Source organism: Neltuma alba, unplaced genomic scaffold, assembly GCF_004799145.2.
Source record: "Neltuma alba isolate B1F8T4 unplaced genomic scaffold, ASM479914v2 tig00011343_pilon, whole genome shotgun sequence".
In the NCBI taxonomy this organism is placed as follows: domain Eukaryota; kingdom Viridiplantae; phylum Streptophyta; class Magnoliopsida; order Fabales; family Fabaceae; genus Neltuma; species Neltuma alba.
The window spans coordinates 146254-166868 of NW_021636044.1; the positions used below are offsets into that span (position 1 = coordinate 146254).

At 36.1% G+C, this 20615-nt stretch overlaps 1 protein-coding gene and 1 long non-coding RNA gene across 2 annotated transcripts; both read right to left on the bottom strand.

The window, feature by feature from the left end:
- Positions 1-4322: 4322 nt before the first annotated feature.
- On the bottom strand, positions 4323-5785 carry LOC114712295 (uncharacterized). Its single transcript, XR_003737224.1, has 2 exons — positions 5640-5785; positions 4323-4786 (listed from the first exon to the last, which is right to left on the bottom strand). It is a non-coding gene; the product is annotated as an uncharacterized LOC114712295 (long non-coding RNA).
- An 8374-nt stretch (positions 5786-14159) lies between these two features.
- Positions 14160-15989, bottom strand: LOC114712301 (uncharacterized). Its single transcript, XM_028896817.1, has 4 exons — positions 15955-15989; positions 14998-15248; positions 14620-14762; positions 14160-14408 (listed from the first exon to the last, which is right to left on the bottom strand). The coding sequence occupies exons 1-4, from the start codon at positions 15987-15989 to the stop codon at positions 14160-14162; spliced, it is 678 nt and encodes a 225-aa protein (XP_028752650.1).
- Between the last annotated feature and the right edge of the window lie 4626 nt (positions 15990-20615).

Here is a 20615-nt window from a genome sequence, read left to right on the forward strand (position 1 = left end):
GAAAATGGTTTGCGCCACGAAAGAAAAGCAGACAACAACAGACAGAAAACTAACAAGCCCAACTACAACAACGGAAAAAAATAAAACCAGAATAGAGTCTTGCATGAAAGAGAAGAGAGACATTTTTTTTTTGGGAAAATGACAATTAGGTCCCACTCAAGGGAATTAAATACAAAAAGGTCCCTTGAAATCATGAAATTATTTTAAAGTCTCAAAATTTTTTTGCATTAAATTTTATTTGTTTACTTACCAAATTACCCTTTTTTTTTTTTTTTTTTTAAAGTTTGCATTGACAACTGAAAGAGCAGTGGTTGACAACTCAGAGTGTAAGGATTGACAACTATCGCGGCTAGTTTGACAACTTATGGTGTGATATGCTGAGAAAATCTATTGTCAAACTAGCCGCGATAGTTGTAAGTCCTTGCACCCTGAGTTGTTAGTTTGACAACTTATGGTGTGATATGCTGAGAAAATCTGTTGTCAAACTAGCCGCGATAGTTGTCAGTCCTTGCATCCTGAGTTGTCAACCACTACTTTTTCAGTTGTCAATACAAATTTAAAAAAAAAAGAAAAAAGAAGGGTAATTTGGTAATTAAACAAATAAAATTTATTGCAAAAAGGTCCTGTGGGACTTCAGAATAATTTCATGATTTCAAGGGATCTTTTTGCATTTAAATTCCCTTGAGTGGGACCTAATTGCAATTCTTCCTTTTTTTTCCGTGTCAATTTTCCTCCTTAGAGCCGTCGACGTGTTTCCTCTTGATTTGGTCGGGCTACATCATGGCACTTAAACAGCGGCGAGGCGACAAAACTAGGACGTGAGGCTTTCCAAGAAAAGTTACGCCTGAAGGAAATAAGATCCCGGATAGAAAGCATTAAAAATGAAAAATAAGGACTAAGATTGCAATTGGTAAAAATCATTAAAAAAAAATATTTACTTTGAGTAATTATTTATTATATGATATTAGACAAATTCATTGAATTGGAATGGGAGAATATCATATTTTATCACGGTATTCTCCAATCCCACGTATATGGGTTTATCTTTTTTTTTTTTTGGACCAGGAGACATATGGGTTTACCTAATCTATTTAGTAAGAAATCTTTCATGCTAAACATTCTTTCAAAAGGTTTTTTTCAATCTCAATTCCAATCTCTACTTTTTATTTTTAATGTTTTATATCAAACATGACCTAAAATTAAGGAGAAAGTTTTTCATGATCACACCATCTAAGGAAATGTAAGAAGCCTTCGAAAGATTATCACTATGGCTAAGCTTAGGATGCTTAGCCATATGTCCACTCTCACTATCTGTTTGCCTTCTTTTCCTTGTGTCATGATCTGAGCCCATATCCTTGGAATGACCATTAGAAAGCTCAGAACCGTGGAGATCATCTTCGATATCAATCGGACCTGAAGAGAAAATTGGGCTACGACAAGATATGGGTCACGTAAGTTAAAAAAAACCCTTGACTGTCCCATGTACTTGCGAAAATAATAATCTAGACCTTTTGATTTACATATGAAGATTTTGGTCCATTAAAATGACCAGTGAGCCCTTGCTTCAAACCCACCGCCTTTGAGCAATAATTGTGGCCCACACCCAAGCAATCAATGCGTACCTCATTAGTATGTTCCAGCAGAAATGACGTGCATTATGTGAAATTCCGTAGTCACTTTCACACGAAGGCCACCTCCATGAACCAGGCAAGATTCATCAAGCCCTGAAAATATGCCAAAGAGAACTCCCAGCTTCTTTGCTGCATCCACAGCATAATAATCTATAGGAATTCCAAAGAAATGAACCCAAACTTGAATAAAAGGGAAAGGAGAATCTTGAAGAAGAACCTCAGGCTGCCATTCATAAACTGCAAGAGCAAATCCTTGCACCATCCTCGTTCCTTTATATGGGTCTACGGTCACATGGATGACTGAAGAAAATCACAAATAAGGGCTCTACCTGCTGAACAATCCGGACAATACCTTTAACACGCCAGTAAAAGTGCATGAGGGACTGAAGCTTCGCACCAAGAAGTTTCTTATTCCCAATCACCTTGACGAAAAGGAAATGATTCCGACAATATGCGATATGTTGATCGCTTCCAGAAGGTAGCTTCATGTTGAAATAAGAGACCAGAAAAATCCTCCCAGCAACCAGAAAACCCAAAGAAGAAAAGAAAAACACAAGACCAAAAAAAAAAAAAAAGCACCAGGAAAGTAGACGAACAAAACCAACAATTGAAGATTCAACAAAGAAAAAGAGCAAACCAGACCAGCTGCGTGTTTCCAGACCTCACGAGTTCAATCGACCCTTCAGAAAAACTTCCTCTCTACAAAGTACCAACAGTATCCTCACCAGTTGTACTTAATACGAAAAACACATATTCTATGGAATATATAAAGTGAACGTGACTTTTTCAATATTACATACTTGAAAGAAAGAAAGATCTATTTATTTCACCTCAATTAACTGATTCCAAACTCTCTTCTGTTGCATTAAAAAAAAAAAAAACTCTTCCGATCTTAGATGTAAAACTCATTTTATAATACAAATTGAAGCACAAAATAGGTCTTATATTAAGGATCAGAGAAATAATTGATTCTAAACTTGATCCTTGGCTTCTCAAGTATTAATGGTTGGATTTCATCTATTGGTGTAAATTTTCCTCAGCTAGAGACTTTTCAAATTAACGCTTCATCTTCATAACATTAAATGGTTATGTCTAAGATTAAAGGAAAAGACGACACATGAAAAATGAAGTTTTTTTTTGGGGCCAAGACATAAAAATAAAGTATATCTAAGAAAAGTTCAAAGATAAGCTCAAAACCGTTTTTTCATGTGAGAAGAAATAGCTTTTACACAAGACATGACCAATATTGATAAATCGATCAATATCACTGACTGTCCCAATATCTAACAATATCAACGAAACAATTAACTGGTAAGGAATGACAATCGTCATGCGGAAATATATGCCAATTTTTTATGTAATGGTTTGGGGGTGTGGGGGGGACCATAATTAAATGTTCATGTAACGGAAATATATCCCTTTAACAATGGACTGTCATGTGGAATTCGAAAAATTAACCTTATATAAAGGTAGGTAAAACTTATTATTAAATGTTCATCTGACGAATTAGTAATTAACTAAGCAAGTACAGTTCCAGACCTAAAGTTCAGCAAGCGAAAATTGGACCATCGATTACTTCAAGGAGAATGGGATGTTCATTATTGTGTTGCACTCCATTTTTCTTTCTCTGAGTGTACGTCCAAAAATGGTGTTACACTATGAGGTTGTGTCCTTGAAAACGAGATGATATTCTTTTATTTTTTTTTTTTTGGGGGGGGGGTGTACAAGGGGGGTAAACGCCCAAAAGGAAATTAAAAGACAGTGGGATTGTATCCCATACACTCTTCTTCCGCAAGGGCCCGTAAAGTCCAGTGATCTTAGCTAATGCATCAGCAACTCTGTTTCTTCACCTTGAAATATGCTCCATTTTGACAGTCCAGTCAAATTTCAGCAAATTTTGAATCTGAATGAAGAGAAGACTGCCATTGGCTCCTTGATTCTGTTTAATAATTTGCTCAATCACAATCTTTGCATCCGATTATTCTAAAATCGCTAGTTTAAATCCAAAGTCCCAGGCTAATTTCAGCCCTCTATAAATGACCCATTCTTCAGCCTCTTAGCACTACAGCAAGTACCACGTTCATGAGAAAAACCAGCTATCCAATGTCCCTTGCAGTCACGTAGCAGGCCACCACAACCAGCTTTGTTAGCTCCCAAAGCCATGGTACCATCCACGTTAATTTTAATCCAATGTATCATGAAAAATCTCTATAAGCAAATATATGTAATGAAGGACTTTCTTGTTGGGTTTGGGCTCCTTTCTTATGTGGAAAAAGGCCCAATGTTTGAAACACATTTAAATCTCACTTGGTAAAGTGGAAAAGGAGCAGATTAGGGCTAAGGGTGAGAGGTCTCATTGGAGGGAGAAGAGCGGGCATTTGAAGAGAGAAGAAGAGAGAAAGTCATTTTCGCATATTCATAAGGCAGTCTTGGTAAATAGGTGTTTAGGAATTCATTAACCGTTAGTTCGGACTGAAATGTGGACGGCAAGTTTGTAACATTCAGCGTATCATTTTCAATAGTGGGATCATCGATTCAATACCTGGGTTAAGAGATATTAAGTTTGTCATATAGCCTTTGAGTATTCTTCAGCCTCTTCATTCTCTATTGTAAGCTAGTAGCTTAAGTTGTTTGGCTAGTAATTTGTACTTACTTGTGCATCTGATTGAGCCTCTCTTGCATCCTGTTTTGATCATAATGGAGCTGTGATTTTCATTGACTAGGACGATCCGTGGTTTTTACCTTTACATTGAGGGTTATAATTGGGTGCACATCACTGTACTTTTCTCCATCTGATTAATGTAGTTTTACACCTTCTTTCTCCTGTCGTTGCTGATATCAGTCATCTACTATGTCTCTGAAGATTACGTAGGTAGGAGTATGATGAAGAGATCAGACACAACTCGAAGAGCAGATATCTTCTCATAGGGGGAACCACCACTTCCTCACACATCGCACAGAAGCTTTCAAATGTTATCATCCTTTGTCTTCATGCGACCGCAAGTTGTTGCGGGAATACTCTTGTGTCGCTGGACGATTCCCTTGAAATAATGATGCTATGAAACACATCAAGAACCTCCGATCTGCAAACTCTAGCACTTCCCGCGTCTGCATTTCTTCAACTTATAATGCTTCTGTTTGTTGTAGGTGGAGTCCTGGGAGAACAAGCCGTTTCAGAATGTGAAGCAATACAAATTTCAGAGTATCTCTTCATGAAGGACAAAAAGCCTATCGATCACAAAATCTAGTGGGACATCACATAATGTAAATTATTGGTCAAAATCTAAGTTCTGTAAAAGTGATTTCTCATATCAATGAAATAACTTTATTTCAGCAGATTGCCCAACAACCACGTTTTTCCTAAGCTTACCCATATATAGAGTCTAGGATATGTACTGAGTTAGATAATGCTTATTATTTGAACATCCTTTGCCGTGATAAATAAGCAAATAAAATGTTCACTGCTTATGTATTGGAAGATTCAAGAGGAGTACAGGGGGTTTTGTTGGGGTTTTGTTTGCCCCTATATGATTTCCTTTGTAAATTATGGCTAACAATATTACTTATTCATCAAGTTTCATTTCTTTGAAGCTTTCAACCATCCAATCATTCACCTGGACCTCCTATTGTGCCCATTGACGGGCAAGAAAATTAATCTTTCAACATAAATCGCCTAAGTTCTTTTAATACGTGTAGGGGGATTAAAAAAAAAAAAAAAAAAACTTCTATAGAATGAAATGTGCAAGGTAAGATCCGTAAAATTAAATAAAGCTTGAACAGATTTATCACTTTAAAGTACAATCCTAAATCTTAAACCTAAACCTCTAATATTTTGGACACAAAATCCCTAATTAATGTCAGTATAACTAGGCAATTGTTGATTTAATTTTTTCCCCAAAATTATTCGTTGATTCGCAATGTAATTTTTTAGCATACAAGAACACCAATGATATCATATATGCAAGATCTACAGGATTATATATGAAATACAATAAATTTTATAAATACCTGGATTTGGTATTCCATTGATCTGATTTATCAAAGCTGTACGTCCGTTTTCCAGAGCTCTGTCCCGTCTTCTTCTTGATCTAAAACTTTTATGGATAACATGTCAAAATCGGTCACAACAACCGAAGATAAAGATTATGCTTCTAATAGAGTTTGACGGCCATTTCTGTGACTTCTATAGCTAAAATGGTATTTATGGAGTTAGGAGACCTGGCTAGGTTTTTCTTTGAGCAGGATCAACTAGGGTTTGAACTTTGAAGGGTGTGGTTTATGCGATCTGTGCGATTGTGCACGTGTTTTGCACATGCATATAGATTTAATGCAATCAAGAGTTTTATGCCAATCTGGTCTTAAAAAAAATCATATTATTTGTCAAAAAAAATGTTGCTTTTTCATTTTTTTAAAATAATAATGTACTTTGAATTGGATCAATTACTGAACCGGCTAAGCCGTAGGTCCATTTGAGGTTAGACAAGACATGATTAAAAGAATATGTTTTTCAATGATATAGTAAATATTTTAGATTGAAAAATATGAATAACATTGATAATCCATTAATATAATCACATTAAAAATGAAAATTATTTTAATTACTTTTATTAATAAAAAATGAATATTCATTTGGAAAAAAAAAAAGCATAGCGTAGTTAAATTCTTTTAATCAGACTCCAAACAAATTTACAATAAATAGAAATTCTTTTAGTTAAAAAATACTCTATGTTCATTCACCCATAAGATTTATAAAAAAATTATAATTCCAATTCGGCTAGTTATTAAAACAAAATCAGCAGTTTGCAACACAAATTCAGCCATTTATAATTCAAGCTCACAATTATTGCTTGCAAACTCATTTATCTTAGATTCTTTTCTTCCTTTCTTACTCTTAAGAATGACATGTAACCATTTGAAATTTCCCACCAAAAGGGTTTTCTGATGCGCATGTTAATTCACAGGGCAAGCAAAATGAAATCATGGCCGTCAATTATATAAGATCCAAACAAATTGACATTTGAATAAAGCCTTAATATGCGAAGATGTACTTAGCAATGTGCCACCAGTTCCTACTGTATCATCATCGTAGTCCAGTCCAGTCAGCCTATTTCATGGAATCAGATGATGTCCTTTTTTCCTAATTAAAATCTCATATCCAATCAGCATGCCATATCAGTAACGGTATTAGTAACATATCAGCAAATTTAAACACTGTTAACTTCAGGCGTAGGTCCTTCTTAAATTGCAAGGACTAACATTGTAAATGCAATAAATTAAAACTTGAAGGGTCAATGCCTACAGTTTGAAACTATAGGGATCAAAATCATGAGAGCAAACTATAAGAACCAAATATTAGATTAACACTTTTACTTTTATTCTTATTTAATATATATGCTTCTCAAGAAAATAACAGTATGAATAATAATAAATGAAGATTAAAATAATACGTTGGTATTAAAAATTTAATAAAGTGGATATGGAAAAAACAAAAAAAATTCTTCCTCTGTCTGATAAATAGCATCAGACGAGTACACTCTACAGAGAGTTTATTCACACCCACAACACTTTGGCACATTCTTTCCTGGTTTACTAACACTGCTATCCCACACAAATTCTCTCCGTTAAATTGCTTATTGCCTATAGATATGCCAACAAAATTTTATATTCTCGTCATCGAATTAATAATCCCAGATTGTACTTACTTCCCCGAAACATATATATTCATCGTGCAACTCATACACGTGTATGCAGGCCATAGTGAGCTCTTTAGGAAAGCCCCAATGGTTTCCCAATAACATCATAATTGAGCTTGAGCCTTTAGCTGCATCTATCTACTTCACCCTCAAAGCCACCTGCCAAAACACACACACACACACACACACATATATAGGTTTACACCCTTATTTCTGATGAATGTTTGGCTATCATTGAAATGTAAATGTCAACCCAACCAATTCATTGAACATAAATTATAATTGAAGAATATGAGGAGCAAATATAACTGTACTCTACACATAGTTTATTCATTCCTGAAGCTTTTCCTTTCTTTTATGGTTTGATTGCTAATACTGCTGTGGCAAACAAAGTATATTCAATTTGTTTACGCCAGAAGGTCAAATTTTAAATAATTTATATAATTCATTGTAAGTATTGATTTTTGAGGAATTAAAAAAGAAAATTAAAGCTTGCCAAAGTCTCATATGTTATCAGACCTGATGCAAGAAACTTCACCACGTTCTTCTGCAGATAATTAGAGCTATCAGCTCTTGTAGCTTTTGCTGGTATATTACTTCCATTCTCTTTAATAAAAGAACAAATCAAAGCTTTGCAAATGAATTAAAAGGTTTTATGAAAAGGAAGAAGCAGAAACACGTACAGGATTGATGATGGAATCCATTAGCTTTTGGCTTCTTTTTTTTTGTGGGTCAGAATTTTGACTGCTAGGTGACATGTTAGGTATTATATACATGTGTGATATTTGGACTCTTCTTGTTTCAAAGCAAGAAATTCCAACACATTCCTTACAAATGATTTTCTCTTCTACATCTTGGGCTTGTGGAGATTGTCAAGTTTAACATAGATATTCTGTTACATAATTTATACCGTTGTAAATTGGTTACATTTTCTGTTATGTAAATACTCTTAGACCCATCTGTATATATATCCTTTTTATCAATAATAAATGCAAGTTAGTTTTTCCAAAGTCTAGTCTCATGGTATCCTAGGCCAGTACCAAGCCCTTTTTGTCTCTTTTGATTATACCTTTTCTCTTTCTTCTTTTCCTCGAGTTCTTTGCTTGTTGACTTTTCCATCCTTCTCTTCAAGCTCTTTCATGGCTTCCGAATTTGATTCTTCCACTGACCAGTCGAGCCCCTTCTATATTCACCCAAATGAAAATCCAGCTCTAGTTCTCGTCTCTCCCCCACTTGATGGCTCGAATTATCACGGATGGGCCCGTGCCATGGAAATGGCTTTACTATCAAAGAACAAATTGAAATTCATTGATGGATTGATTCCTCATCCCACGTCACGACCTCTGATAAATCATTTCCGACATGGGAACAATGCAACAACCTTGTTCAAGGGTGGCTAACAGAGTCCCTTTCTCCCACGATCGCTAGGAGCATTCTTTGGTTTGATACAGCTGCCCAGATCTGGAACGATTTGAAGTCTAGATACTCTCAATCTGATATTTTCTGAATTGGAGAGCTTCAGGAAGAAATTTTCAATCTCAAACGAGGCAACCTTATTGTAAGTGAGTACTATACTCGCCTAAAGACTCTCTGGGATGAACTATCTAACATTTGGCTAATTGAATCTTGCACTTGTAGATTGGGTAATAGTGCTAAAACTCACCAGGACCAGGATTGTGTAATCCGATTGTTGAAGGGACTCAATGAGCAATATGGTAGCGTTAAATCATAGATTATGCTTCTCGATCCCCTTCCCCCCATCAATTAAGTATTCTTTTCAGTTCTTCGGCAAGAAAGAGAAATTCATCCCTCTATATCGATTCCTGCTGATTCCAAGATTTTGCTAGCGAAATCTCCACACGGACCTCTAATTAATCCTACTGGTGGTTCTTCAAAGTAATGCTCCTACTGTGGGAAACCAAGACATACAAAAGAGACGTGCTATAGGAAACATGGTTTTCCTCTGAGCTTCAAGTTTCGATCTGGTTCTCTTGCTGTGGTGAATAATCTTTCATCTCAAGATTCTAGTAAGTTTAAGACATTCATACTGCTAAGCCTCCCCTGCTCCCTAATCCTTCTATTGCTTTTGTTCTACCTCAATTATCTTTAGAACAATACCAGCGACTTCTTGCTCTGCTTGCTCCACCTTAGACTCCTTTTGTCAACCATCTTTCTACTTCCTCTTCTCCTCCAACCACAAGTAAATGTAATTCCTTTTCATCTACATCTATAGTTAATTGGATCATTGATTCAGGTGCAACTAATTATGTTTGTTGTTCATTAGAATTGTTTGCTTCTTATAGTTCCATTCCTCCCGTTCAAGTTAGTTTACTGATTGGTTCCTATGCCACTTCTACCATTTTTGGCACTGTTTCAATATCTTCTTCTCTGGTCTTACACAATGTTCTTTTTCTTCTTAATTTTTCCTTTAATATACTCTTTGTTTCTAATTGACTGTTACCATTAACTGTTTTTTCCTCTTTTCATCCTCTTGGTGCCTGATACTCTTACTCAATCCTTTTTTGATGATTGGTTAAGCTAAACATTTTGAAGGGCTATACTTACTTCATGCAGATGTGTCTCCCTCTCCTACTCACTCTCAAATTTCTACGACCACTACTTCTTCCACCTCAGGTAATACTCTCTGGCATTTGCGTTTGGGACATCTTTCTCATTCTACTCTTTCTATATTGCACAAACAGTACAATGATATTTCTTGTATTCCCCATCCCCTTGTCTGTGATACTTGTTATTTTCCAAAGCAAAAACGTCTCTCCTTTCCTGTAGCCACAAGCTCTACTAATAAAATTTTTTATTTGGTTCATGTTGATATTTAGGGCCCTTTTTCTACTCCTTTGACTTAAGGTTATAAATTCTTTCTTACCATTATTGATGATTTCTCCCAGTATATATGGTTATTTTTAACAAAAACTAAGTTTGAGACTCATACTCATCTCATTAGCTTCTTTGCTCTAGTTCAAAATCAATTTTCCACCTCCTTATCCATTCTGATAATGGTGTTGAATTTTGTATGACTAACTTTTATCAATCAAAAGGTGTTATTCATCAAACCTCCTGTGTTAACACACCCCAGCAAAATGGCATTGTTGAAAAAAAACACCAACACATCTTAAATGTTGCTAGAGCCTTAGTTTTTCAATCTAATATTCCCCTGTCTTACTAGTCTTTTGCTGTCTCACATGCCACTTACCTCATTAATAGATTACCTTCCCCTATCCTCCAAAACCTCACACCTTTTGACAAACTCTTTCATACACCACCTTCTTACTCTCACCTCAAAGTCTTTGGTTCTCTTTGTTTTGCTTCCACCCTACCCCATAATCATTTAAAATTTGACCCTAGAGCAAAGAAGTGTGCCTTTCTTGGTTTTCCATCCACTTCCAAGGCTTTTATCTTACTTGATTTACATACTAATCAAATTTTCCAATTCAGAGATGTTGTTTTTCATGAGCTTGTGTTTCCTTTTAAAACTGATTCCACCTCATCTTCCCTTTCTCTACCTATATTACCTTCTGTTCAACCTCCCTCATCTTCCCTATATGATGATTCGTCTATATTTTATTCTATGCCTTCTTCCCCACCTGCTACTAGTTTCTCTTCCTCTGAACCACTTTCGCAGCCTCCTTTATCTTCCCCTTCTTCCTCTTCATCCACCTTTTCTCCAACTTTCCCTCAAGATCTTTCCTCTCTTCCACCTCCTGTTTCACATCCTCTTCACCATTCCACTCGTCCTCATCACCCACCTACACATCTGTATGATTACCATTGTACCCTTATTTCTACTACTACTTAATCATTAGGAAATACAACCATTCAATATCCTTTATCTTCTATTTTATCCTATTCCTGTCTTGCTCCTGCTTATAAACGGTTTGTCTTAGTTGTCTCCACCACACTTGATCCAAAAACCTATCACCAAGCAGTAACATTTTGTTAGTGGCGAGATGCAATGAATGCAGAAAATAAAGCACTTCAACAGAACCAAACTTGGGTTCTTACATTTCTAACACCCAGCAACAAATCAATTGGATGTAAATGGGTTTTGAAAACTAAATATAAAGCCAATGGTGATATAGAAAGATATAAGGCTCACCTTTAGCAAAAGGCTATACACAAACGGAAGGTCTAGATTATTTTGATACTTTTTTCCTAGTAGCAAGGATGACTACTTTGAGAATGCTACTGTCCATTGTTGCTGCTAAGAATTGGTTTCTTCACCAACTTGATGTTAATAATGCTTTCCTCTATGGTGATCTACATGAGGAAGTGTACATGGATCTTCCATAAGGTTTTTTGGCCCCCAAATTTGACATCATTTGCAAATTAAAAAAAAAAAATCACTGTATGGTCTTAAGCAAGCAATTAGGCAGTGGTACTCCAAACTTTCTTTTGCCCCATTCTCTTGTGGATATCATCAATCTTCCTCTGATCATTCCCTATCTTACAAGACTGCTGCTAATTCTTCTTTTACAGTAACTCTCATATATGTTGATGATCTTATCTTAGTTAGCAATGATATGAATGAAATTAACTCTATTAAGTTGAAGCTAGATCAGACTTTCACTATTAAAGACCTTGGAGAACTTCAGTATTTCCTCAGTCTTGAGCTAGCACGTTCCAAAGAGGGTATTTTTCTTTCTTAAAGAAAGTTCGCCCTGGAACTCCTCCAAGACACAGGCTATTTGGCTTCCAAACCTGCTTTTACACCTATGGATCCTCATCTTAGGGGGTGTTTGGATGAGGCCAAACCATAGTTTGGAGAGCAGCTTCTGGAGAATAGATTCTAGAGAGAATAGATTTTGAAAAAATAAATTTTTTGAAAAAGTGATTATGATAAAGTGAGAATGTTTGGATAGTTGTTGTCAGAAGTGCTTTTTGATATGTGAAAATTACTAAAAAGGACATAAGTTTAAATGATAATTACATATAAGATATATTTCATAATATATGTTTATTTGAAGTAATAAATTTGTAAATTATATATATTTTGGCAACATAATAAATAAGACATAAATAATATAAATAATAAAAAAATTAATGTGTATATATATTAATAAATAATTAAATATGTTTTTAGGAAAATGATTTATTTTGCCAACAAATAAATATATCATTATTTCTTAAAGATTTTAAAGATGAAATCCCATAATTTTTTTTTTCACAAAATTAAATAACCACATAAAAAAATTTCATATTAGTTGTCTTAATAATAGAGGTTACAACGAAATATATTTGTCTAAGTAGTTTTTTTTAACAACACATTAATTATCTGAAAAGAAAAAAGAAAATAAAAAGGATATGACTATTCTTGTATATAGTGAACAATTTGATCTCTTATGGGGTCACAAAGCCGAATCATGTGAGATGAAGATTCTATTGATGAAGGTATATGTGAAGATCCAACTCCATCATCATCATCATTATTTTCTTCTGCATAAGAACCTTCTTGTTCAAACTGAATGAAACCAGGATCAAAAATGGATGTTGATCTAATGAAGTTATGTATGACCATCGTTGCACAAACAATTTGAACCTATGTTGGAAAGTCATAGCTCAGTATGTTTCCTAAAATTGCAAACTTACCCTTCAAAACTCCAAAAGTTCTTTCAATAGTGCTCTATAGACTTGAGTGCAAATATAATTGAATGCCTTATTCTCATTTTCAAGTGTAGATGACCTTTGAAAATCAGAGAGATGGTAGTGTTCATGTCTGTAGGGACCAAGGTATCCCATGGGTGTCAAATAGCCAGCATCCACCAAATAATATTTGCCTACATGAAATATATGATTGGTGTCAATAAACTTTGTTTTCTAATAGTTAAGAATAAATAAATTGTAGCAATTTAAATTATACCTTGAGGCGGATGGGGAAAGTTCATGGAAGGAGCTGTGAGGGCATGGTTAAATATACGAGCATCATGCGCACTACCTTCCCATCCGGCCAATACAAAAGTGAAGCACATGTCCTAATTGCAAACAGCCATTACATTTTGTGTCACTCTTCTTTTTCAGTTAATAAATTTTGTTTGCTCAGTTGCATTAACAATGCATGAAATATGTGTTCCATCAATTGCTCCAATAGCATGTTTGAAAAAGGGCCAGTATCGACCATTGGGCTGTATTTTTGTATGCAAATACTGAAATGTTGGATCTTTTGGTTTGATATTGGACATAGCAAGTCTACAGCATGCCAGTAAGACATTATGGAAATGTCTACTAATTGTCTCCCCTGAATGTTGAAATCTTTCTTGCTGCATCCTACTACTAAGCGCATGGCCAATGGTATTTAAAAACATTGCAACCATTTCATGTATCCCAACATTTCTAGTTTCCCTTAGACTGTGTTGTTGCAATTCTGTGCAAAGACTGAAGAACACTTCCCTTTCCATCCTAAACATGTTACAACAACGTGTGGAATGGCCTTATAAAACGTCCCTTACCCATGCTTTGCCGATATAAATATTAGTATGCTGGGGCTCTTTACATAAATGAAGAGAAGTGTATCCACCAACCGCTATTGCAACTTGATTAACCCGTTTGTTCTGTCGTTTACGATACTTTTCCGCAATTTTAATTTCATCAGCCATTTTTTGTCTTGTCCTATACACATAGACATAAAATTCAGAAACCCTGATATGAAATTACTAAAATTTAACAAGGAAATAAGTTGTTTAATTCTTACAGAAATTTAGTAGTCACATAATACGATAGTACTGGTTACATCATTCCCAAAAATATATGCAAATTATCACAGTCATCTTCTAGGCAACACAAAAAGTAGTCAAATACTATGATAAGCAATACAAATGAAGTCTCAATCCTTAGTTGCATGCTTCAAGAAGATTAGGAGTTTTTCCCTCTTGTTCTTCAGAGCCACATACATCTCCCTTGCACCTGGCTTGTCCATAAGGAGTGTTGTGCACTGGCCAAACATATCAGGATCATCAACAACTTCATCAACTTCATTAAGGTGCTCCATGACTCCCGTAATTGACGTCTCATAAGCATGTGCTTCTTCTTCTAGCTTCCTAGCATGTGCTTCTGAAATCTCTTCATGTTCATGCTGAGAATCAATTTCATTTGCTTAAGCTATCCTACTTAGTGCATCCGCTATTTTCATAGTGGTAGTGGGTTTCTTCTTCATGGATTCACCATTTTTTCTAACCCCTAATAAGCTACTAGGACGATCGCCACTTGTGCTTCTACCCCCATGAATGGTTTCCTGTCTTATTCCAATGTTGCCTCACTTCCTCCACTGTTGTCATGAATGTGACCGAATTAAACTCCCCGCTTATGCTAGTTGGTGCCCCCAAAATTTCATCACTATCTCCAGACCCTTCTTCCATATCATCTTCAGGAACTCCTTTGCTTGGAAGTGTCGTGGAAGAAGGTGCCCATGACTGTGGTCCAGTTGTAGCTACAGACCCAAAGAGTTGAGTCAATTTAGCCCAAAATTGAAGCCCTCTTTCTCTAAATTTCTTGTTGCCTAGAACTTCTTGCACATTCAACACCAAAAATATTATACATTATACAAAAAATTTTAACATCGAAGAAAATGCAAGCTCAAATAAAGTTAAATAGTTACCACTATTTTCTTCTCCCACCAATCATCATGGGCATAACAGTATTCCTTATGGCATCCCACCCCAAACCTGTCTCACGGAGCAGCTTATCCCATAGCTGCCACTCTTTTCGCAGAGAGTCAAGTTTGTTCTTAAATTGGATTTTCGTATAGACTCTCCTAGTCTTTGCAGTGAAGCTGTCCCCAAGACTTGCCCAAGCAGGCTTTGTCAAGCTAGTTCCTTTTCTTCCCCCTTTTTCAACCTCTTCAATGCACAGGCCAATAAAGACCTTTGTAGTTCTTACATCCCACGAAGCTTTTCCATTTTGTTTACTCATTATGCTATAGACCAATTACAACACTTCAGTCATCACAAGTTCAACCCAAAAAGCATGCCATTCAGTTCAAAGATATGATATAGCAGGTACGATATTTAACAAGTATAGCCACATGTTCTATACCATTCATGTCAAGTTAATTGAAGTACAACATTCAGGTCAAAATAACAGATCCTCTGTCTCCAATAAACCACAAATAATGACTTTCTTTTTTTCACCAAAACCAGGTCTCATTAATAATCGAAATCCCAAATTAATAATATTTTTTTCCAACATTAAGGGGAATTCTTTTTGGTTAATTGACCAAATTTGACTACAACCAACAATCAAAATCCCAAACATATTTTAGTTAACCACTAAAACACTGAAAAGCAACCATCAAGCACAAAAGAGAAAAATTCAAGTGTTCTGTCTCCAAAATAAAATCCACCAAAAGGAAAATAAGATAAAAAAATAAGAACAATTTCAGCAGCACAAGCATCCACAACCAAAAACCAATGCTCTGTCTCCAAAATCTGAATTTGATCAACACACACCAATGCTCTGTCTCTCATACACACACACACGAAGCCAGAACTAGTCACAACCAAGATTTTTCCTATACTCGTATACACACACACGATTACCATGAAACAAAATCAAACCAACAAAAACCAACTCAATCGGCGTCAACTAAGCAAGTGACCACCGAAGAAGAGGAGAGAGCTTACCTGAAACGCTGGATCTGAGTGATGGAACCAGACATGACGACCTCAGCAAACGACGACCGGACGAACTGAACACCAAAGAAGAAGGAAATAGATGGATGGATCGGGCAACCCAATGCGCGATCTTGTTTTGGTAAGCCAACTCCTCACCAGTGCCGAAATTCACAACCTCAATGACCTCACCGGTGGTAACAAGTCGACTCAAGTTTCAGAAGGGGTGACGGCAACTCACCGGTGGCAATAACTTCGGTCGAATTTCAGAAGGGATGACGGCAACTCACTGGTGGCAACAAGTTTGGTCAAATTTCAGAAGGGGCAACACAACTCACTAGTGGCACAAATGCTCGATTGAATTTCAGAAGGGGCGACGACGGATGCAAGCTGAATGGGAGAACAGGACAAGTAAAAAATGTCTTCCTTTACCATTAGGAGCCTCTGATAGCACTCATTATTATTGCAACGACTATTTTTTATCCTCAGAAGCGAAAAATTATGGCTTACCGTAAAACCATGGTTTGGCTTTGCAAAACCAAGGTTTTTCCTGAAACCATGGTTTTGAAAAAAACTAGGGTGTTTGGCAATCATTTCACCCAAACCATGGTTTGGGGCTCAGAAGTGCTTTTACTCAAATTGCCAAACACCCCCTCAAGTTATCCAAAGAGAAGGGAGTGCCATTAGAAAATCCTCAACTATACAGGAAACTCATTAGGCGCTTGCAGTACCTTACAACAACATGTCCAGACCTCAGTTTTGTCACCCAATAGCTCAACCAATACATGTCTGATCCAAGAGACTCACCTTCAAACTGCACACAGAGTACTCTGTTATATCAAGGCTTCTCCTAGTGCAAGCTTATTCCTTTCTTCAATCTTTGATTTAAAACTCAAAGGCTTTAGTGATTCTGATTGGGCAAGTTGCTTGGATTCTAGACGATCAATCACTGGTTTTGCCGTATTTCTTGGCTCATCTCTTATCTTCTGGAAAGCCAAGAAGCAGACCACAATATCTCATTCCTCCTCTGAAGCAGAATACCGTGCTTTGGCCTCCACCACATGTGAAATTCAATGGTTACTTTGTCTTCTGAATGATTTTAATGTTGCTCATTTAGCTGCTGCCTTTTTACACTATGACAACCAGTTTGCTCTTCAAATTGAAGCGAACCCTACCTTTCATGAGCGAACAAAGCACATTGAACTTGATTGTCATCTAGTCTAGGAAAAACTACAAGCAAAAATCATCCTACACGCTTCCATGAGCTCATTTCCAAGCTTGGCATGAAAAATATCCATGCTCAAGCTTGCGGGGGGTGTCAAGTGTAACGTAGATATTCTATTACATAATTTATACTTTTGTAAATTAGTTACATTTTCTGTTATGTAAATACTCTTAGACCCATTTGTCATGTTTCTTGACCATTTTTGGGTTTTTTCTTCTTATTTTTCTCCCAAAAACAATCTCCTCATTGAAAATTCAATGTAATTAATGAGTTATAAGTATGTCATGGCCAGTCATGACTCTGAGACTTTCCTCTCTTATTTCCATTATCTGATAACGAAACCGACAATACAAAAAGTGGAGAAGCATGGAGTACCAACAAAAAGGAAAAAGCTCTGTCTACTGAAGGCTCTAAAATCCCCAAGGATGTAGAAGGAAATGAGGGGGAGCCCTTGCCCATCAAAGCCATCAATGAAGAGGTGAATAGAAAAACTGACAAAGAATTGATCAAGAAAGTGGCAAAAAGGGACGCTCATGACTACAAATATGGGGAAAATCTGCATGATGTTCTATGCTGATACACCTCAAGTATCATAAAGCATAACAGTGTTGTGTTTTATGTGGATATGATGACCCAATACTATAAGGTACCAGTTAGACATGGCATCAATTTTAGCATAAACTTTTGGAAGGCTGTTGTTACCAAGCACCTTGAAAACATTCTCGTAAAATATAGAGAGACTTTGTTCAATCATGCTTTCAAGCTTTGAATCATTATTGTGCTTGTTGAACCCTATTTTTATTAGAGGTTGATGTGTTTCCTTTTAATCATTAAGAGAATCCGAACCTTGCAGCAATTTTTTGGTGAGTTTTTATTAGTAATATTTTATCTTTTAATTGCTTTAATTGAGTGGGAGCTATTTTCAGATTGTGAAATCCAAATGCTTAAACAAAGGGATAAGTTCAAATAAATTAACCATAAGGAGATAGGAGGGGAATTGACATGACTGAGATGGGAGCCAACCTAGTTAACTCCTAATTACGAAATTGGCAATCTTTCATCTGATTACTATTAGTCTTCTTTGGACATTGAATTTATATACCATTATTTTAAGTGCATAATTGTCTATGTAATAGTGATATGTCATAAATGGCCACAAGCACTATAATAGCTGAGCTGAGTGAACAAAGGCAATAAGCTAAACAGAAATAACTACAGTATGTGGCATCATAAAATCTCCTATGTCCTGGAGGAGACTAAGACATTATTGACATCTTATCTACTATGCCCTAGCAACTTGATGCTGCAGCGTCATAGAGAGAACAAGAGTCATATACTGCTTGGAAACAATAGAACAGTATCGTGCGCGTAACCATATTAAGTACCATGGCAGATAATATTATGTGTGAGTTTGAAGAATATGTGACTGCCTAGGCCATGTGAATAGTCTTAAAGGACAAGTTTGATGGCATTCCGCCATTAAACTGAGAAGGCTTACCATCAAGTTTGACATGTACAAGCTAAGGCCTAACACACCTGTTAGACAATACTTAAGGGACATATGGAACATGATCCAAGAATTGAAGGAGGTAGGGTATGCTCTTTTTGATGAGCAATATGTTCAGTTCATCATAAAATCACTTTCAGTTAGCTGAGCATATGAAGGTCAACCTCATGCCTAATAAGAGCATAGTAACCTTCACAGATGTGGCATGCCACATTGAACTTGAGGATGAAAGGATGGAGGCTGCGAAATCCACCAACTAGGCATACTTAGCTGAAGGCAAGGAGGGTTTATCTTCCAAACACCAGATATAAAAGGGAAGAGGTCTCAAAAAAAAGGTAAAGAGAGGCCTAATGGCCCAAAAAGGCAAGAAAACCTTTAGGAAAGGCAAGAGGCCTGCTAAGAAGAAGCTTGAGATGGTAAAGGTCAAGTGTTATGCTTGCCGTAAGAAGGGACATTTTGCCAAAGATTGCCTTGAGAGTCAGGTGCAACAGACCACATCAACAGAGATCATGGGAACTTCATAAATTTTTGTCGGCTACAAACTAAGAGTAGATAGCTCTATGTTAGAAACAACACAAGAGTGAAAATAAAAGGGATCGGCAATTACAAGCTGACTTTACAAGAAGGACGAACCCTGGTCTTAGAGGATGTGCTCTATGTTTTAGATATCCTATGAAATCTTGTGTCTGTCATGTCTATAGCTAAGTTTCGTTTTGGTATTCACTTTTATAATTATGTCATTAACATTAAACATGGGATCGAATTTATCAGATCTTGTTATGTTTTGGATGGATTTTTTATTTTAAAAAATTTTAATAATAATTTCAATTCTAGTTCTTGCTATGCTGTTACTTCTGATACAAACTACGATGTATGGTATACTAGACTTGGGCACATTGGTCAAGAATGCGTGATCAAACTAGCAAAGAAAGGTTTATTGGAAAATGTATCCAAGAAAGAAATGTCCCTATGTGAGCATTGCTTAGCCATCAAAGCCACGAGGAAGCCTTTTGAGAAGGCATCCAAAGCAGAACATCCTCTGTAGTTAGTATATACCCTAACATTTGTGGACCCATGAGTATGAGGGTAAGACGAGATTCTTAAGGAACCCTGACCCATATTTTAATGTTAAGTAAATCATGAAACCAAAAAAATTACATCAACTTGACACTTGCAGTTGAAATATAAATATAACATCAATTAATTTTTTGAACGACAAATGTATTGAAGAGCCCCTAACTATTGAAGAGCCCCCAACTATAGGTAGTTTATTTTATACCTTAACAACTTTTCCTTTCTTTCCTTGTTTACTAATGTTGTTGTCCCACACAAATGCCTCCCATCAACATGATTTCATATGTTGCCATTGAATTAATAATCTCATCCTTAACTTACTCTAATAAAACATATTCATCATGCACCCACTTTAGCCCACCCTTCATCATCATGTGATCCATACACATGATAAGCTTCAGGAAGCCCTCAAATGTTCGCCAATGGCAGCATAATTGGGCTTTTCCACATTTTCCAATGATGAGGCAAAAACGGTGAGGTTGAAACATCCTACCTTTAACCCCTCAGAGTACGTGTTTGGAAGCGTTATAGTTCAAGCGATTCACAGAACAAGCTCATAGATTGAACTTTGTAATTGGTTCTTAGGTTACTGTTTACTGGTAAATTTTAGATTTTTAGTCCAAGTTTGAGCAATCATAACTCTTAGCACACACATCCGTTTTAAGCGATCTACCACTTGTTTTAAAGCTCAGGGTGAATACTTTAATCATGCCAAATTTCATGGGTAGAGTCAGTCATTTTCCATACTTCTACTCTATCACTATTTTGTTGCTCAATTAGGGATAGATTATCCCTTAACTTGTACTAATAGTCTATGATTAAGACTTTCCATACATAATACCATCAATGACACATTTACAATATACA

What these genes read in the sequence shown, in the direction of transcription:
- LOC114712301 (XM_028896817.1), bottom strand. Translation starts at nt 15,989, where the DNA reads ATGTCTGGTTCCATCACTCAGATCCAGCGTTTCAG. An exon ending in ACTCAGATCCAGCGTTTCAG is followed by an intron (nt 15,249 to 15,954) that starts GTAAGCTCTCTC and finishes ATTGGTCTATAG; the next exon opens with CATAATGAGTAAACAAAATG. An exon ending in TAAGCGGGGAGTTTAATTCG is followed by an intron (nt 14,409 to 14,619) that starts GTCACATTCATG and finishes ATTGATTCTCAG; the next exon opens with CATGAACATGAAGAGATTTC.